Raw genomic sequence first — 16,150 nt, forward strand, 5'->3', positions numbered from 1 at the left:
GAAGCATCTGCATCACCATCGAACACCTGGGAGCTGATGAGATCACTTGGGGAGACTGGAAGCCCGAGATGGGGTCCCAGGGCAGAGCCTGGGGGACACCTACACTTAGCAGGCTTGAGGGCAATCAACCCAGAAAGGAGGAGGAGCACACACCCAAGTAGTTTTGGGAAAAGCTGAGGGGAGAGTGTTCAGATGCTGATCGTTAGTGCCAAAGGCTGCAGAGAGCTCAGGAAACATGAAGCCTGAGAAAAGTCCATTAGATTCAGCAATTAAGAGATAGGGTGCCACGGAAGAGAGGAGGGTCAGAGGTCAGACTGCAGACAGATGTGCAGGCCCTGAGCACAAGGAGCTCTCTCAAGGCTTCTGACTGGGGAGAGGCCAAAAGGGCCGCAGCCTGAGGCGGAGTTGGGGGGGGGGGGAGGAGGAGGGGGAGGGCAAGCTCCAGGAGGCTCTTTAAGGCAGGGGGCCACCCCGCGTATCAAAAGCCATCGGGGAAGGAAACTGATCCAAGAGGTTCAAGATTGGAGTGGTGCTGGTGGGGAGGAGGGGCAGCTTCCTGGACACCCCAAAAAGGAAGCGATCTGGAATGCAAACAGCTGGTGGCCTGGCAAGGAGGAAGGCCGTGGCTCTGTGAGCCAAAGGAAGAGCGGGTGGAGTGCAGATAAGAAAGGTGGGGGTGGGGTCTCGGGGACGAGGGCAGGGGCGAAGGAGGACTGAGAAGGGAGGGTGTAGAACTCGGCCAATGAACGGATTTAGGTGGGGGGAGGGGATGGCTGCCTTGCTGCAGATTAGACAATAAATTTGTAGCCGCCCAGAGCTGCAGTTTGACAACTTGCTTTAGCTCCCCAGAGGCAGATGAGGGGGCTGGCTGACAGTCCCAGGCTGGAGATCGGCATCCTTGGAAGGAACTAGAAGGGCAGCAAGGGACTGCAGCGTAGATAAGCCGTTCATGAGGGACAGGAGGGACGCCAGTGCTGGAAAGAAGTGGGAGGGGGGGAGGGGGGGGCTGCAGGTCATGGGGAGATCAGCTGCAGGGGGCACCTGGACAGGGTGACGGACAGACTGTGGGATCCCTCAGGGAGGAGAGGCCATTCTCCCCCAGCAGCCCGAGAGCTCCTCCTTGCATCCCCAGGGCCACATCTGGACAAGGCACAGTCACAACCGAGCTGAGCCTAAAGTTCCCTCACCTTACACCTGACAAGGTGCTCTCCATCACCCGGTCCTGGGGCCATGAAGGGCAACGAGTTCTAGGAGGAAAGGGCGACTCCGAGCCAGCCCTGGCCCGGTCCCTGGGCTCCCAAAGAACACCCTGCCTTCCCCCGTGGCCGGCCCCTGAGTAGCACAAAACAGGAGGACCGAATTGAGTGGGGGTGTTTGGGGTTTATTCTATAGACACTCGGCCTCAGCCAGCCCTCAGTAGTCAGCAGTGTAGTCAGTGCCGTGGAGCCCCCGACAGAGCAGCGTGAACTCCTTCACCATCTCCTTCACTCGACGCTTGTTCACCCGTTCTCTGCAAAGGCAGGAAAGGAAAGGGCCGTCAGCTCCATTTCTCATGAGTCTGAGTCAAGGGGCCGGGGAAGGGAGGGGACGCCGCGGGACCACGGATGGCTGGGAAAGGACCCAGAGGGGGAAGGGCTCGAGGCACCGGGAGCTGGGCCGGGTCTGGCGGGCAGGTGTGCGCAGGTGTAGCAGGCTGGTCAGTGCGCAGGCCCTGGGGACGGAGCTCAGCCCTTCCACAGAGCAGCTCCCAGGTGCCACCATGGGGGGCCTCGAAGCAGGGCCCTGCCCCGCCCCCAGCCTCCCACCACCTGCCCAATCACCTGAGGACCTGCTGGCTGAAGGTATCCTTCTGTTCAGCACTGAGCCGGGGCGAGGGGAAACCCGGGGACTGCATCACCTCCTTGATCCACACACTGAGGCAGCTAAAGCAGTGTTTGTTGAGGGCAAAGAGGACATCCGCAAAGGAATCCATGAGGCTGCGGGAGGCCTGACCCCCGATGGCCTGGGGAGAGGGGAGCCGCCGTCAGGAGGACAAGCAGGCAGCCGCCGCGGCCCTCAGAGAGCCCTGCCCCGCGGCCTCGGCTCTCCTGGCTGCCCGGCACAGCAAGGACACCGATCGGCCAATCCCAGGGCTCCTGCCCGACTCACCTCTAGCACAGCCTGCAGCAGCACTTTGCCATCCTCCTGGACCACCTGCCCGATGGGTGGGATCTCCCCACACCGGGGCAGCAACTCTGTCTGCAGGAGGGACAGGTCACAGGTGACTTAGACTCCCAGGGAGCAGGGCCCCCGCCTCCCCAGGGCTGAGTCTCCTGCCAGGCCCCTGAAGAGGGTTTTCTTAATTCCTCATCTCACAGGGGACCTGCTGGGAGGCAAAGCCCAGCTGGGGGATTCTTGCCCCCACCCTCCTCACGGAGACCAGGACTTGACCATCCCAGGGAATGATCTGATCCGACTTTCTCATGTGAAATGGGAGAGGCTCAAGTGTCCCGAGATGGGACCCTGCTGTTGCTTAGCCCGGAAGGCAGCCCTGTCTCATCAATCTGCCTCCCTTCCTCAGGCCACAGCCAAGTCCTCTGGGAAGCGCCAGATCTCTCTGCCAGGACACTCTCTAAAAGGCTCTTCTAAGCAATAAGGCTAAGGCAGGGAAGGGAAGAAGAGGGGCTGAGAATGAGAATGAGAAGGAGCCGTGCAAACTGGCCAGAGGTCCAGGGCCCAGCAAAAAGAGCGAGAAGTGCCCAGACCCAAATCTGGGCCTACGTAACAGGTAGCGACCACAAGGAGCAAACCCAAGAGCCCAGGATCTGAGAGTTATTCCCACGGTGCTGGAGAGCAGTGGGGAATGAACTTGTTCTCCCAAGTCCTGGAGGCAAGAGGGAGAAGACAGAACAACACTATCCATAAAGCAGGAAAATAAGACCTGGGAGGGATCCTCACATCCTCCTGAAATGAATCAAGGCTTCACAATCAGGATGGAGGAGCACAGAGCCTGCCAGGGGAGAACACACAATCCAGACAATTCTTGCTTTCCAGAACGTGGAGAAAATGCCAAAAGAAATCTGCGTCCCCCAAATCCATGTGCCAACTTTACTGTACTGAACCGGACTCTCTCCTGCTCCTGCCCTTGGGAGCATTTCAGAGCCTCCCTCACCCCCACCAAAAAAGCTCTGAAAAAAACTAAACCTCTTCAAGAGAAAGTGGAACAACAGAAGTGGGGAGAAACCCCCACTGCTGCAGGCACATTGGGAGCTGGGCTTGAGACCTCTGGCACTGAGAGAGAAGGGCCTTTGCCCCACTGGGCCCATCCCGACGAGTCCCTTCTGTCCCCAGCCCCTGCCTGAGTCTGTATGTGCCCCGGCCACATGTTCTTCCCCTCGGTTCTGATCAGGCCCCAGCATGGCTGGCCCTGGCCCCTGCACATTCTTCCTCCCACTCACGCTTCCGTGTCTCAGGCCCCCACGTGTCCTTGAACCATGTGCTGTCCCCCCCCCAAGTGTGCAGTCTCCTTGTCTCCCTCCCTCCCTTCCACATCACAGGCAAATTCACGTTATATAAATATCTCTTTACACAAAGGGGTGGGGAACAATCCACACATGTAAGTGAGAATTGTCTATATCCAAGAACAAATGCGACAAACGCTAAAGCAAAGGGCTCAGTTCACTCTCACAGCCATCACCGAGACTGGCGGAAGGGAGGCTATGGGAAGTCATTTCTTATTTTAAAAGGCAGAACAAACCAAATATTAACAAAATGCCTTCTATAATGAGGAGAGAAACTCCCAAGAGAAGGAGAGCTGCTGGGTGAGGATCACCTAGAGCAGGAGTAGTTAGCGACAGATTACCCAGCCAGGAGGAGGAAATGGAGTTCAGGAAAACAGAGCACAAACTCAATAATACAGAGGCAGCAAGAGGGAACGGGCTCCTCGGCTAAGGGGCCATTGGCTGATCTCTCCTTCTGCTAAGAATGGCATCTGAGGAGTTCGTGATTAACCCTACATCCTACTCTGGAGCAGACTCTGACTGTAAGGACAAACTGTTGTGCAAGAGAAATTATAAGAAGCCTGGGAGAGGGCTGCTCTCCACGACGTGCCAGTAACAGTCTTCCCGACTCCCAGAGCAGTATTTGGTCCCCTGGACTTGAGTTGGGAGAGTAAAGCTAGATGCACTCCCATCAGAGAAAGGGCAGACAGGGGGCACAACCTCAAACCCAACAGGAGAATCGTCCTGATGCACAAAGAGCAGTGACCAACACTAAGAAATCCAGAGGCAAGAAAATCTAAGCGAGGAGCTGACAACACGGCCCATGAGTGCCAGTGACTAAGCATAAAGGCCCCGCAGACCAAGAATAAGTCCGGTGAACTCTAGCTCCAGATTCAACGAGGTAAGTTTAATCCTCCAGGGATCACGCAGACTTGCCGAGAGGAGACTCAGGCCTCAAACATGACTCTGGAAGAGGGAAACCACAGCTAAAAGGAACAGGAAAGCCAAGAAGGGAATGGGGGAGCATCCCACAGGAAGAATATACTCATGGGGGGAAGGGAGGAACCCCAGATTCAGAGTTTCCCTGACACAGGTTACTCCCAATAAAGAAACTCTTAACCAATTCAGGTTGTACATGCTCTGCAATCCAGAGTCTTAGAGAGTGACCTGGACACTGAAAAGCTGAGTGACTTGCTTGAACCCACACAGACAGTGAGTACTGGAGGCAAGATATGAACCATTCCTTCCAGACTCATATTTGAGGAAATAGGAAGGAACAGGGAAGTAGGAATGGGGCAGAGTTGGAAGAAGGGGTGGTAAGAGGGAGGAGAGAAAAAATGGGGAAATATCAGGAACAGATTGGGGAAAAGCAGAAGAAGATTTTTTTGAAGTGAGCTCCAGATCACTTGGGCAGAAAAAAGAAAGAGATAAGGAGTTCAGGACTTGCCTACGGCCAAGACAGTAATGGGGGACTTCTGTTATCCAGTTACTGCTGGAGCACTTGCTTGCTCTCCCCTGAAACTGGGGCATCGAAGAGCTTCCCGACTTTACTGAGCTTTACTGAGAATTCTATCGTTCAAAAGGTGGACAGGCCAACAGGGGGAAATTCTATTTTGGAGAGTCTGTCACCAAAAAGGAAAAACTCTCTAAGCTTCGTTAAAGAAAAAAGAAGGGGAACAAAGGGGCATAGCGTTACCAGATCTCAAAATTATTAAAAAAAAAAAAAAAAAAAAAAAAAAAAAAAAAAAAAGGACTTCTCCAAATTATTTGAGAACTGGCTACAAAGTAGCACAGAGAACAATGAAACACATCAGACAAACAAGACTGAGAAGTTAAATCTAAAAACTTAACACTGAAATCAGAGAAAATTTTCTGATGAAGAGAAAAAAAGAACTTTTTCAACAGGCAATGGGAAGAGAACAGCTCTGGAGTGAGCGGGAGAGAAGGTTCAAGTTCCACCCCTGAGCAGGTCACCAACTTGGGCTTCAGGATTGGATGCCAAAGTCCTTCCCAGTCCTGGCTCTAGGACCCCTTGATTCTATGTCTTTTAGAGGCAGCTGGAACTTACCAGACTATGTAAAAGCTCACAAAGACATGCATTTATTTCCCCAAGGTGGGAAGAGAGGCAAGTAATGAAGGATGATCGGACACAAGTATACAAGAGTCTTCCAGAACAGTGTAGGGTGCTAGAACTCAGGGCAGGCAGAAGGCTGACAACTAGAGGGTTGGTTTTGGTGACATTGGGGAAAAGAGGAAGGGTGGATGGGGCAATAATTGGCAACAGAGAAGGCAGATCTGCTCAGCTTGGTGCTGCCTTTTTCCGCCAAGCCGAACAATTTTGCAGCAGATAAAGGGAGAATAAAAATGGCAGATGAAAAGCTGAAACCAGAGAAGGAGAGAGGTAATGAGAAAACCTAGCGGCCTGAGAATCCAGATCACAAGGGCAGATGAGCTACATTCTTAGGAACTATAAAGAAATACCAATGGGATTGCCATCAGAGGTCTCTGAATGATCACAGGATTTTGAGATTAGACGGGAACTCAGACGTTGTCCAGGCAAACCTATACAGGAAAGCCTTCTACAACATAGCCCAAGAGTGGCCATCCAATCTTTACTTGAAGATTTCTAGGGAGAGGGGACCCCTTACCTCCCAAGGCAGTCCCTGTGGAAAATGGAAGAGGCACTAGACCACGGGAGCAGGGCAAATGTCCCAATTTTTTAAAAAAGGAAAGAAAGTAAGAGTTTACAGACTATAGATTAGCGAGTGTGGCTTGAATCTCTACAAAAATTCTAGAACATATTATTAGGAGGGATGGTTAATAGGCAAATGGAAAAGAAGATAAAACCCAGGCCTGCAGCACAATAACCATAGAGGGGATTTAAAAATGGTTGTGTGACTAGGCTCAGAGACGAGTTGTGAATGACTGATGTAGGGGTTTCCACATCTGATAGATGAGAGCAAGGGGTAGGGCCCTGTGAAATTGTTGCCAGAGAGCCTTCAAATTAAACCCAATAGAGCCAAGCCTGCCCCAGGGCAACATCAGACGTGGGTTCAAGTTTTTGTTTCTAGGAGAAATGCAGGATCGTTGAAAACGCCACCATTTCATGGCTCTCCAACACTGTCTGTCCAGATGCAGTGTGGTCTAGACATCCACTGGGAATGGATGGTAAAGAGCCCATTCCTTGGTCTTCTTGCACAGATATTCAGGCTGAACTGCTCGCAAGACTTCCAGCTCTTGTTCAGGAGCAACAAGCAGTGCCTCCTGGGAAGGGGAAGCACCGTTTTTTGTTACCCTACTTGGAGTTAGTGATTAGGGCTGTTAACAAAAGTGTGCAACAGCTCTCGAGGCATGTTTCTGAGGCAGGATGACTTTTAGGTGACCTTTCCATTGTGATCTTGCTGACTCTAGAGGTGATCCCCAAAGATGTGGTCTTTGTAGAACACTGTGGAACGCTCCAGTAGCATGTCCCTAATACAGGTAAAGTCTTACGTCCCTAGGCTGTGGAGACCAGGATGTGGAAGAATTGCCGAAGTCCTTGGGAATGCCTTTTTTCAGGAGCAACACCTGTGGCTTTGCTCTCCCTCCTGCGGGTGTTTAACAGCTCGGTCTCAGGCAGTCACTCCATCCATCTCTGCTTGGTGTGCTACTTGACAGAGCACACTGGCTCCCTCGAAGCTGGGCTCCCCTGGTTTGCTGACACAAACATGCGGTCACAAATCTGGGTGAGCCTCACCTTCTACTGCTTGCTGGTCCACAAGTCTCAAGTCAAGACATTTTCCTTCAATTCTTGCTGCAGTTTTAGGAGATAGTATCAGTTACCATTCTCCTCCATGAGATTTTGCAAATGGGTTTTTAGTCTAAAAGGAAATTGACCTTGGCTATGATCTTTTGCTGCTAAGCTAGAAGATGGAGGATTTGTCAGCTCAGGCATTTCCTAGGATGCTTTGGTCTTGAGCTCTGCTTTGCTTTGAGCAGGGTTTGCTTTATCTTGGCTAAACTTCCAGAGGCAACAGAAATCGTTCTGTCCGTTCCCTTCCCTTATCCATTCCTGTTTTTCCTTCCAACAATATCTGAATGGATCTCTGACTTCATCAATGTGAATCCGACAGAAACCCATCTAGCAGAACTCTTGCTCACGCTCCCCCAAAGTGCTAAGGATGGAACTGGGGGGTGGGGCATCTTCTTCCCTTTCTTTGCTATTGCAAGGATATAGTGGGAAACCCCTTCTGTTTTTCATACTGGCCATGTGGCCAGCTCCATTTAAAAAAAAAAAAGCTACCATGATTTCTTGATGAAACCCCTCACTGTGTCCAGACTGTTTTAAAATGTTGGGTTGCGGCCGATTTTGTTGCCTGATGATTTCTGTTCTTTCAATTTGGTGTTGATTTTGATCTTTGAAATAAGTGCACTCACAGAATCCTGGGAAATGATTCAGAAAGGAGCAAAAGCAATCAGTCTTTGTGGTCAAAGAGTCAATCCCATTTTTGTGATGGGATTACACTTTCCCCCACATCCAGAGCTTCTGTGTGATGCTTCTCTAAACAAGGGAGGGCCGCATTCTGCTTGCTCTTCATCACCACTTCCAGATCTATGGCTCCTCATCAGGAGCCTCTCCTTGGAGGCAACCTCTATCCGGACTGATTACCCCATTCAGCTCCTGGTTGTGCACAACCAGCCCCAGAGCATGTCCCTCCTCAGTCTTCTCTTCCTCAGTAATTCAAATGTAAAGTCCCTCAAACACTGGGACCTCCCAGTCCTTTATTCTCAATCGCTTGATGCATTCACTCCTCCACCATACTGGAATGGTTCTTTTCATCACCCAAGAGGGTTCCACTGCCAAAACCAAACAGTTGAAAATCCTTCACTCAGATCCTAACACCCTTCCTTCTCTGCACATGTTTCACTCCTAAAACTAAAACTATTCTTCCTCCCTATGACCTTAATCCTAACATTGGACTCTGCCTAATCCTTCAGTTGTATCCCAGGCCAGTTTCCCTGCTCTGGTCTCACTTTCCTGTCTTCCCAATCTTTAACCTAGAGTATAAATGCCATGTTACTCTATTCCCTGCTCTCCCATCTCAATGCCTCTGCCTTAGCGTGGATTTTACCTTGTCGAACAGCAGACTACTGCCTCCTGCCTCCTTAGCTCTGACTACTGTGCGGAGGGGTCCTCCAATTTGGGCTCTTCTCCCTTCCTGATTCTCTAATATACCACACAACAGCCATCTCTCAAACCTCCCACAATGCCCACTATCTGCACAGCAAAGAGCCTCAGACCCCCCTTTCTTCAGTCTTTCCCTGTCCTGTTGTGCATCTGGAGGAGGACCTCCAGGATCTCCTGATATTTATGATACTTTACCAAAGCCTAACGATCTCTCCCCATAGAGCTTCCTTTCCCTTTCTGAACAAAATTCCTTAAAAAAGCCATCTCTATTGCTCCTCCATTTCCCATCCTCCCACTAACTTCTCAGCTCTCTCTAATTGGGCTTTTGCCTTCAGCACTCCAGCTGCTCTGTCCAAAGCAAACGATGATCCAACAGCTTTTGGATCTCCCTTTGCTGGATCACCATCCACACCATCCTCCCTAACTGTGACTGTCTCCCAGGGGTTCTTCCCTGGAACTTCTCTTTTCTTTACACACTTTCTGGTGTTCTCATTACCTCCCAAGGGTTCAATTACTAACTGTAAGCTGACTACTCTCAGGTTTATAGATCTAGTCCCAGTTTCTCTCGAGGTTCAATCCCATATCAACAACTGCCTCCTGGACATTTCCCAGTGGATGTCCTATAGGCATCTCAAATTCAACAAATCCAAAACAGAACTCACTACCTTTTCCCAAGCCCAGGCCTCGTACAGACCTACCTATTTCTGTGGAGGGTTCCACCATCCTCCCAGTCACTCAGGCTGTGACCTCAATGTCATTCTCAACCCCTCTCTCACTCCATCTAACCATACTGCTAGCTTATCTTACTATTTATATGTCCACAATATCTTTCTTACCATCATCCCCCTTTCTTCACTCACAGGGACACTGATTTAGACAAAACCCCCAATACCTCTTTAGCCTTCTGATTGGTCTCCCTGACACTCTCTCTTTACTTCAAAACATCATTCTCCATCCCCTACCCAGACACTAGAGTGATTTTTCTAAGGGTTTTTGCTCTACCATGTCAAGTAGCCTTTTACTCTCATTCAATAAACACCAGTGGCTTCTTATTACTTCTAGGAGCAAATGCAAACTCCTTCCATTGGCAATCAAAATTGCCTCCTCCACCTAATTCTCCATCCCTCCCCTTTACACGCAGTCTGGCGCAGCCAAACTGGTTTTACTGTTGATCCTCCCACATGGCCCTCCATCATTTCTAATCTCAACACTTGGTGCAGATTGTCACCTGTGCCTGGACTACCCACTTTCCTCACCTCCATGCCTCTTACAATCTCTGCCTTCCATTAAAGCTCCGCTCAGATGCTGTCTCCTCTAAGTTTCTCCTCCTATTCTTCAGCTGCTGGCTGCTGCCCCCTTTTCAGAAGTGACCTTGGATTTATTTTACACAGACTTATTCTGCCTCAAAGGCAGGGGCTGTTTCATATCTGTCTTTTATTTGGCTGAGTCAGTCCTGACATGGCAATTCCTTAATGCCCTTCTCTACACGAGCCACCTTCTTCTGCCCAGGCTCCAGCCAGCAGACCCATGGGCTTCCTACATTGGGCGGCCAGAACCGAACACGGCACTCTGAAAGTCACCTGAAGAAACGCAGCACAGAACTGTCCCCATGAAGGCAGCCCAAGATCTACTCTTGGAAACAGGATACATTGAGCTTATAGTGCAAAAATTTTTTTCAGACATGCTACCAAGGCATGCCTTTGCCTGATGATGCTACAAAAATACCTTTTTTTTGGCTGAAGTAATTAGGATAAGTGATTTACCCAGGATCACACAGCTAGAATTGTTAAGTGTCTGAGGTCACATTTGAACTTGGGTCCTCCTGACTGCAGAGCTGGTGCTCTATCCACTGCACCACCTACCTGCCCCTGCTTTTTTGTTTTTTTTTTTAAACCAAGATCTGAGATTTTAACATTTATTCCTATTAAATTCCATCTTTTAAAAAATTTTCAACTTAGGAGATTCAGTCCAAAATCTGTCAAAACCATCTTGGACTGACTTGTCAAGCAGGTTGTTAATGCTCCTTGCCCACAGCTTTGTGCTAAATGTGATGACCTGTTAGCCATCTCAGCCTCTATTCCAACATCCTCAAACTTTCGTTCTAGTATCCTTTTATGCTATTAAAAATGATTGAGCATCTGTCCAGAGTTTCTTTTTTTAATATGGGTCATTTTTATAGATAATACGTTAGAAATAAAAACTAATTTTGAATTTGTAAAGGGTTTTAGAAACCTCTCACGATTCTCCGGACCATACTTTGAGAACCACTGCTCTATCCAAGCCACTGATAAAAATGTTAAATAAATAACACAAGTTCTAGCACAGATAACTGAGCCACTCAACTAGACATGAGATTACTGAAGAGTACCTAGGACTGGCCACTCAACCAGTTTCAAATCCAAACAACTGTGTTGTTTCTAGTTCATATCCCATAAGAATGATAAACTTTGCCCACCACAACCTGAGCAAATTCGCACTGGTAAGATTGTCATCCTTGTGTGGAACCAGGATGGCATCTGTGATCGCCGCTTCCTCTTCCGGATGTCTAACCTCCATCCCTCTAACAATATCATCCAGAATTTTTGCACAAATTGAAGTCAGACTCACTGGCTCACAGTCAGCAGATCTCATTCTCTTCCATTTTTTTCCTCTGACATTCTCCACAATCTCTGAAATATCAGCAACCGTTTCTTTCAACATTGGAGGACAGAGATCATTAGGTCCTTTTCCTACCGATTCCTTAATTAACCTTATTATCCTGACACTTCTAATCCAAAGATCATCTTCCCTGACAAAAAAAAAGGATAATTCCTTAACAGGAAGTTTTTCCGAAAATAATGTCCTAGCCTGAACCTCCGCCATCTCACAGAAGGTGGCGTTTTGGCCAAACTCCGGGAGGTATCCTTGCAGATAAGGCGACATCAGGGCTGTCTCAGTAACATCGGTAAAAACGGACAAGCCTAACGATCCATCCAGTTTGGAAAAACAAAGTGGACGAAGAGCACACATTGCCAACTGATGCGGCCCATGAGCACTTTCTCTATGAAAGACAGAGGGACAGTGAGCCTGGCCTAGAACTGAACAGCTGTAGGAAGAGGGGCTGGGTCACATTTGAAAATCTTCTCCTGCTGCCAAAACCACACCAGCTCTTAACACCAGTGCTGCCCGGGGTTATGGACAGCCACACAGCTGAGAAGCAACAGACCTACAAGGGAGCCGGAAAGCAACAGAAAGGCCCAGGGCGGGCAAGGAATGACCCAGACAGCCACAGGAAGTGCCCGAGAGGGGGCTTGCCACCTCACAGCGGCACCGTCCCCAGGCTGCACCGCCAGCCACAAAGCGCAGCCTTCCACCAACGGGATCCTTCTCCCAAACGGAGACAAGGGGAGGACGTGTCATTTGTCCCGGGCCCTTCCCAACAGGAGCTCGAGGACCTGAGGCATGTGGAGGAAGCCCAGGGCCAGCGCTCAGTGAGGGCAGCCACGAGGCTCACGTCCAGATGCGGGCTGGCCAGGACACTGGCTGCCACGGCACTTGTGAGACGGCTGCCATTTTTCACAGCTGTGGGCCATGATAATTATGTTACTCACCCCACAGGGCAGAAGTTTGTAAACACAAAGCACTGAATAAGCATAGGAGGGAAGGGACTGGGCAACAATTCACAGGAAAAAGATCCGAGAGCTTCAGTGGATAAGAACCCGCACGACCTCGGCCTGCGGAGCATCCACTGCCCCTCACCCTGGTCGGGCCACATGTAACAACTGTGCTCAGTACCAAGTGCCACAATGGAGAGGGATGCTTTACAACCTGAAGCACCCCTGGAGGGCGACAAGGCTGCTGCTGAAGGCCCTCAAGAACTCCTGTCACACAGGAGTCACTGAAAGAGACTTAACTCGGAGAAGAGAAACCGCTTGGGACACGGGAGCTATTTGCAAGAGCTTGAGGGGCTGTCATGGGGAAAGGTCAGTATTAGAGGCTTATTTCCAGGTCACCGTCCAGCGTTCTGCACAGCAGAAACCACACCGAGCCGGGACACAGACCAGAGGCCAGGCCGGCCCTGGAAGCACAGGTCCTCTGAATGCCCCACGGTAGCCTTTGTTTGCTATTTCCTGGACCCTGAGAGTCCTATGGAGGTTGGGGTGGGGAGCAGGGCTCCATACTCACAAAGAAGCCGCAGGAGGCCTTGACAGTCGGGGCCTCAGGGAACTTGAGTGCCAGCACACCTGCCCACAGGAGAGACAGGTCAGGTCAGGGAAGTCCTCCAGGTCCTCCCCAGGTCATAACCAGACCCCTACTCACCACACTGGAACACAGCTTTGACATCCAAGCTCTCAGACAGGAAGAGGTCCGGTTTCCGCTTCAGGGCCTATGGGGAGACGGAGCCCCCGTGAACCCAGCCCCTGACCCCCTCCTGGCCCCACCCCACTAAGCCACTCACCTGCCCTGGCCACACCGGGGATCCAGCCCTGCTGGGCTCCTCACAAAAGCCTGTTCCCTCCCTTCCCGCCCCCCCTCCCCCCCAGGGACCCAGGACACCTCAAAGCTCCTGCACCAGGTGGGGGACAGGAGGGAGACAATGGCTGATGAAGGAAGGCAGGGACACCGTGTGCTGAGACCAGAGGCCATCTGGGTCGAGGTGGCAAGAGACCCTGAGTCACCATAGTGGGGAAGATCCATAAAAGGAAGAACCAGGAGGGCCCAGGAGAAGGTCAAGGACTGTCGGCATCTCTGAGCCAAGCGGGAGCTTTCTCCAAATCCCCCCCGGGACCAGGCCTCCCAAAGAGGGCTCTGGGCAGACGCAGCGCTTCAGCTCTGGGCTCGGGGGCCAAGTGTCTCTCAGCCAATCATCTTCTTCTTTCAGCCTTGACAGGACCTCCTGGCCCCATCACCAACCCCACTGACCATCCATTCCCAGAACACTCCCGGACCCAGCCCTCCATAGCCTTGCCGCCTCCTCGGGGCTCTGACCCCAGGGGAAGGTACAGCCTCCCCTTTCAGAGGGTCAGAGTATTGTGGGGCCATCCCAGGCCCCTCAACTGCCCCCGGCCTCCCCACAGCTCACTAAAGCTTGGAGCAGCCCACTGCCAGGCTCACCAGAACCAGCCTAATGTCAATCGGCCCAGAGGCCCAGCTCCCACTTCCTCCTCCCCACATAGCACCTTCCACAGAATCCACCAACCCAAAGGTTCCCACTCCCTAGGAGTTTTGGAACAAACCAGATCCAAATAAGCCAAGAGACCTCCCAGCAGAGGCTCGCAGCAACGGGACCCCAAAATCCATGTGCTTCCCCAGGCCCCACGGCCCCTCCTGCAGCCTGGAGGGTGGGCGCCTAGCAACGGCAGAGCTTCCCCACACAGCCCACCCCCAGCCTGCCTACTAGACCCTCGTGTGCCCACGGGGGCAGCCTCTCCATGGCCCTTGTGGCAAATCCAGGGGGGAAGGAGGATTAGAGGAGAGTGTTGGGTTGTCAACTTCCACGGAAACAGATGGAGAAACTCTATTCAACTCAACAGAAAAAAAGTTGTCAACAGAAAGCTAAAAAGATATTTAAATTGAATTCCAACAGAAGAGAAAGAGAAAGAGAGAGAACAGAACGTGAATGAGTAAGAAACTAAAACACACCTGTGCCAGGAGTTGCATAAATGAATCAACAATATCAGGATGATCCCTGGGCCCTAAAATATAATAAATAAAGATGGAACTTAAGAAAAACTCATCCAAACAGCAACTCAACGTCATACAGTTACGTGGGCCGGAGGGCCTGCAGGAGGCGAGGGAAAGAAACAAAACATACAAAAACCATGGACTGGGAAAGCCCCAAACAGAAAGAAACAGCAGAGTGACGGTGGGGGGTGGGTTGGCCAGCCCCTGGCTGGCAGGAGGGCCGGGGACATTTGCAAACAAGTCAGGGAAGTCACCAGCACCGAGTACCGGAGGAAGGGGCGAGGGGAGGGACTGCCACCCTCCCTCCCCATCTCGGGCCTCCTTCCTCAGGCCCTCAGGCCAGTGATGCCCGAGCTCAAACCAGAGAGCCCTGGTCGAGGGCCAGGGTGCCAAGGGCCTGTGTAGCCAAGCAGGGCAGAAGGGCTTGAGCTCTCCTTTGGACTCACGGCTTAGGTATGCAGGATGGAAGGGAGGCACACCCCTCATCTCAGCCCCAGCAACCCCATCCCATTCTTCCTGGCGCTGCCCTCCTACCCTGGCCCTGTCCTAAGGCAACGCAGCAAGCTTCCCTTGGGATTCCTCCTTGACAGTACTGGGCAGAGGCAGGAGGAGGAGGGCAGAGGCCCGGGCATGCAGAGGTCCTGAGGCTGGAGTGGGTCAGGCAGGGAGGTAACTCATAAGACGGAACAGGAGGAAGGTCGATAACCAGGGGAGCAAGGGCGGTTGTGGCTACAGAACTGGCCCCGCTCCCCACTCTTTCTCCCTTCAGGCAAGGGCTCCAGGCAGGGTTCAGATGTGCACAGAGATGCCCCAGAAAGCTGAGCTTGGGCAGCAGCACCAGGGACAGCTCAGGGAAGACAGGGATGCACTGAGGGCCGTCATGCTACTGGACAACAGGAAGGGGGAGGCTCTAGACCTAGATCCACACGAGGGGTTCCCGAGGCTTCAGGCCCAGGGAGAGAGGGTCTCTCCCCAGAGACTAGGACATATACTGGAGGGGAGGCTACAAGCCTCCACTTTCCCACATCCCTCCATGGGATGTGTAGGAGGATCAGCAAGAGCTGGGGGCCCTGGTCCCTGGGGGCCAGATCCACCTACATCACCACTAACCTGCTCCCCCTCTGCTTTGTACACAGTAGGAAGGCTGAGAAATGCCCACGGGGACAATGTCTCTGTGAAGCCCCCATCATTGGGCTGCTGCAAGCATCACACTGGCTGGAGCCTTAACTAAGCAACCTTTTCTAGATCCCAATCAGGTGAGGGCCATAAGCTACAAACTGCAGCTCCTGACTGGGTGGAGTCTGTTAGGAATGTGAGGACCACCCACAGCCCCTCACCAAGCCGAGTCCTTACGGCTGAGCCTCACGTGTCCTCCCCTTAACATCGTGCACTCTGGAAGACCCTCCCAAATGCCTCCCGGAAAGGACTTTTGTAGGAGACACTGATATATGTCAGGGGTAAGAGGAAGACACTTCATCAGCTTCCTCTCCCCCTCACCAGCGTCTGCGCTGCCGCATCTGCTGGGCTGGGAGGAGGTCCTTGGCCCTGAGCCTGGGCCAGGAGGCAGAGCTGTGGCAATGGAGCGCCAGGCACTCTGAACTCAAGGCCGCCCTCACAAAGCTCCCAGACTATGGGTTGGCAACCCCAAGCCAAGTGGGGGCTGGCTGAACTATGACAGCAGAGAACCATCTCCCTGTTCCAAGGCAGCCCCAATCCTGCGGTAAATAAGAAATCTAGAAAGAGGCAGCCTCTTGTGGGGCCCTGGGCCTGCCCAGGGCCGCTCCCGCCGCTCCCAGGAGGAGCCGCTGCCGAGTGCCAAGGCTGACCCAGACAGACGCCC

At 52.0% G+C, this 16,150-nt stretch overlaps 1 protein-coding gene across 1 annotated transcript in view; it reads right to left on the reverse strand.

Moving 5' to 3' along the window:
* Positions 1 to 1,360: 1,360 nt before the first annotated feature.
* The window catches only part of IPO13 (importin 13), a 28,873-nt gene continuing 14,083 nt past the window's right edge, over positions 1,361 to 16,150 (reverse strand). Inside the window, exons 15-20 of the mRNA XM_031969261.1 lie at positions 14,269 to 14,321; positions 12,946 to 13,012; positions 12,811 to 12,869; positions 2,149 to 2,238; positions 1,821 to 2,002; positions 1,361 to 1,510 (exon numbers count right to left, since the gene is read on the reverse strand). Of these exons, the coding sequence (XP_031825121.1) occupies positions 1,414 to 1,510; positions 1,821 to 2,002; positions 2,149 to 2,238; positions 12,811 to 12,869; positions 12,946 to 13,012; positions 14,269 to 14,321 (548 nt within the window). The 3' untranslated portion in view covers positions 1,361 to 1,413. The remainder of the gene's footprint in view (positions 1,511 to 1,820; positions 2,003 to 2,148; positions 2,239 to 12,810; positions 12,870 to 12,945; positions 13,013 to 14,268; positions 14,322 to 16,150) is intronic.

Source organism: Sarcophilus harrisii, chromosome 4, assembly GCF_902635505.1.
Source record: "Sarcophilus harrisii chromosome 4, mSarHar1.11, whole genome shotgun sequence".
Taxonomy (NCBI): domain Eukaryota; kingdom Metazoa; phylum Chordata; class Mammalia; order Dasyuromorphia; family Dasyuridae; genus Sarcophilus; species Sarcophilus harrisii.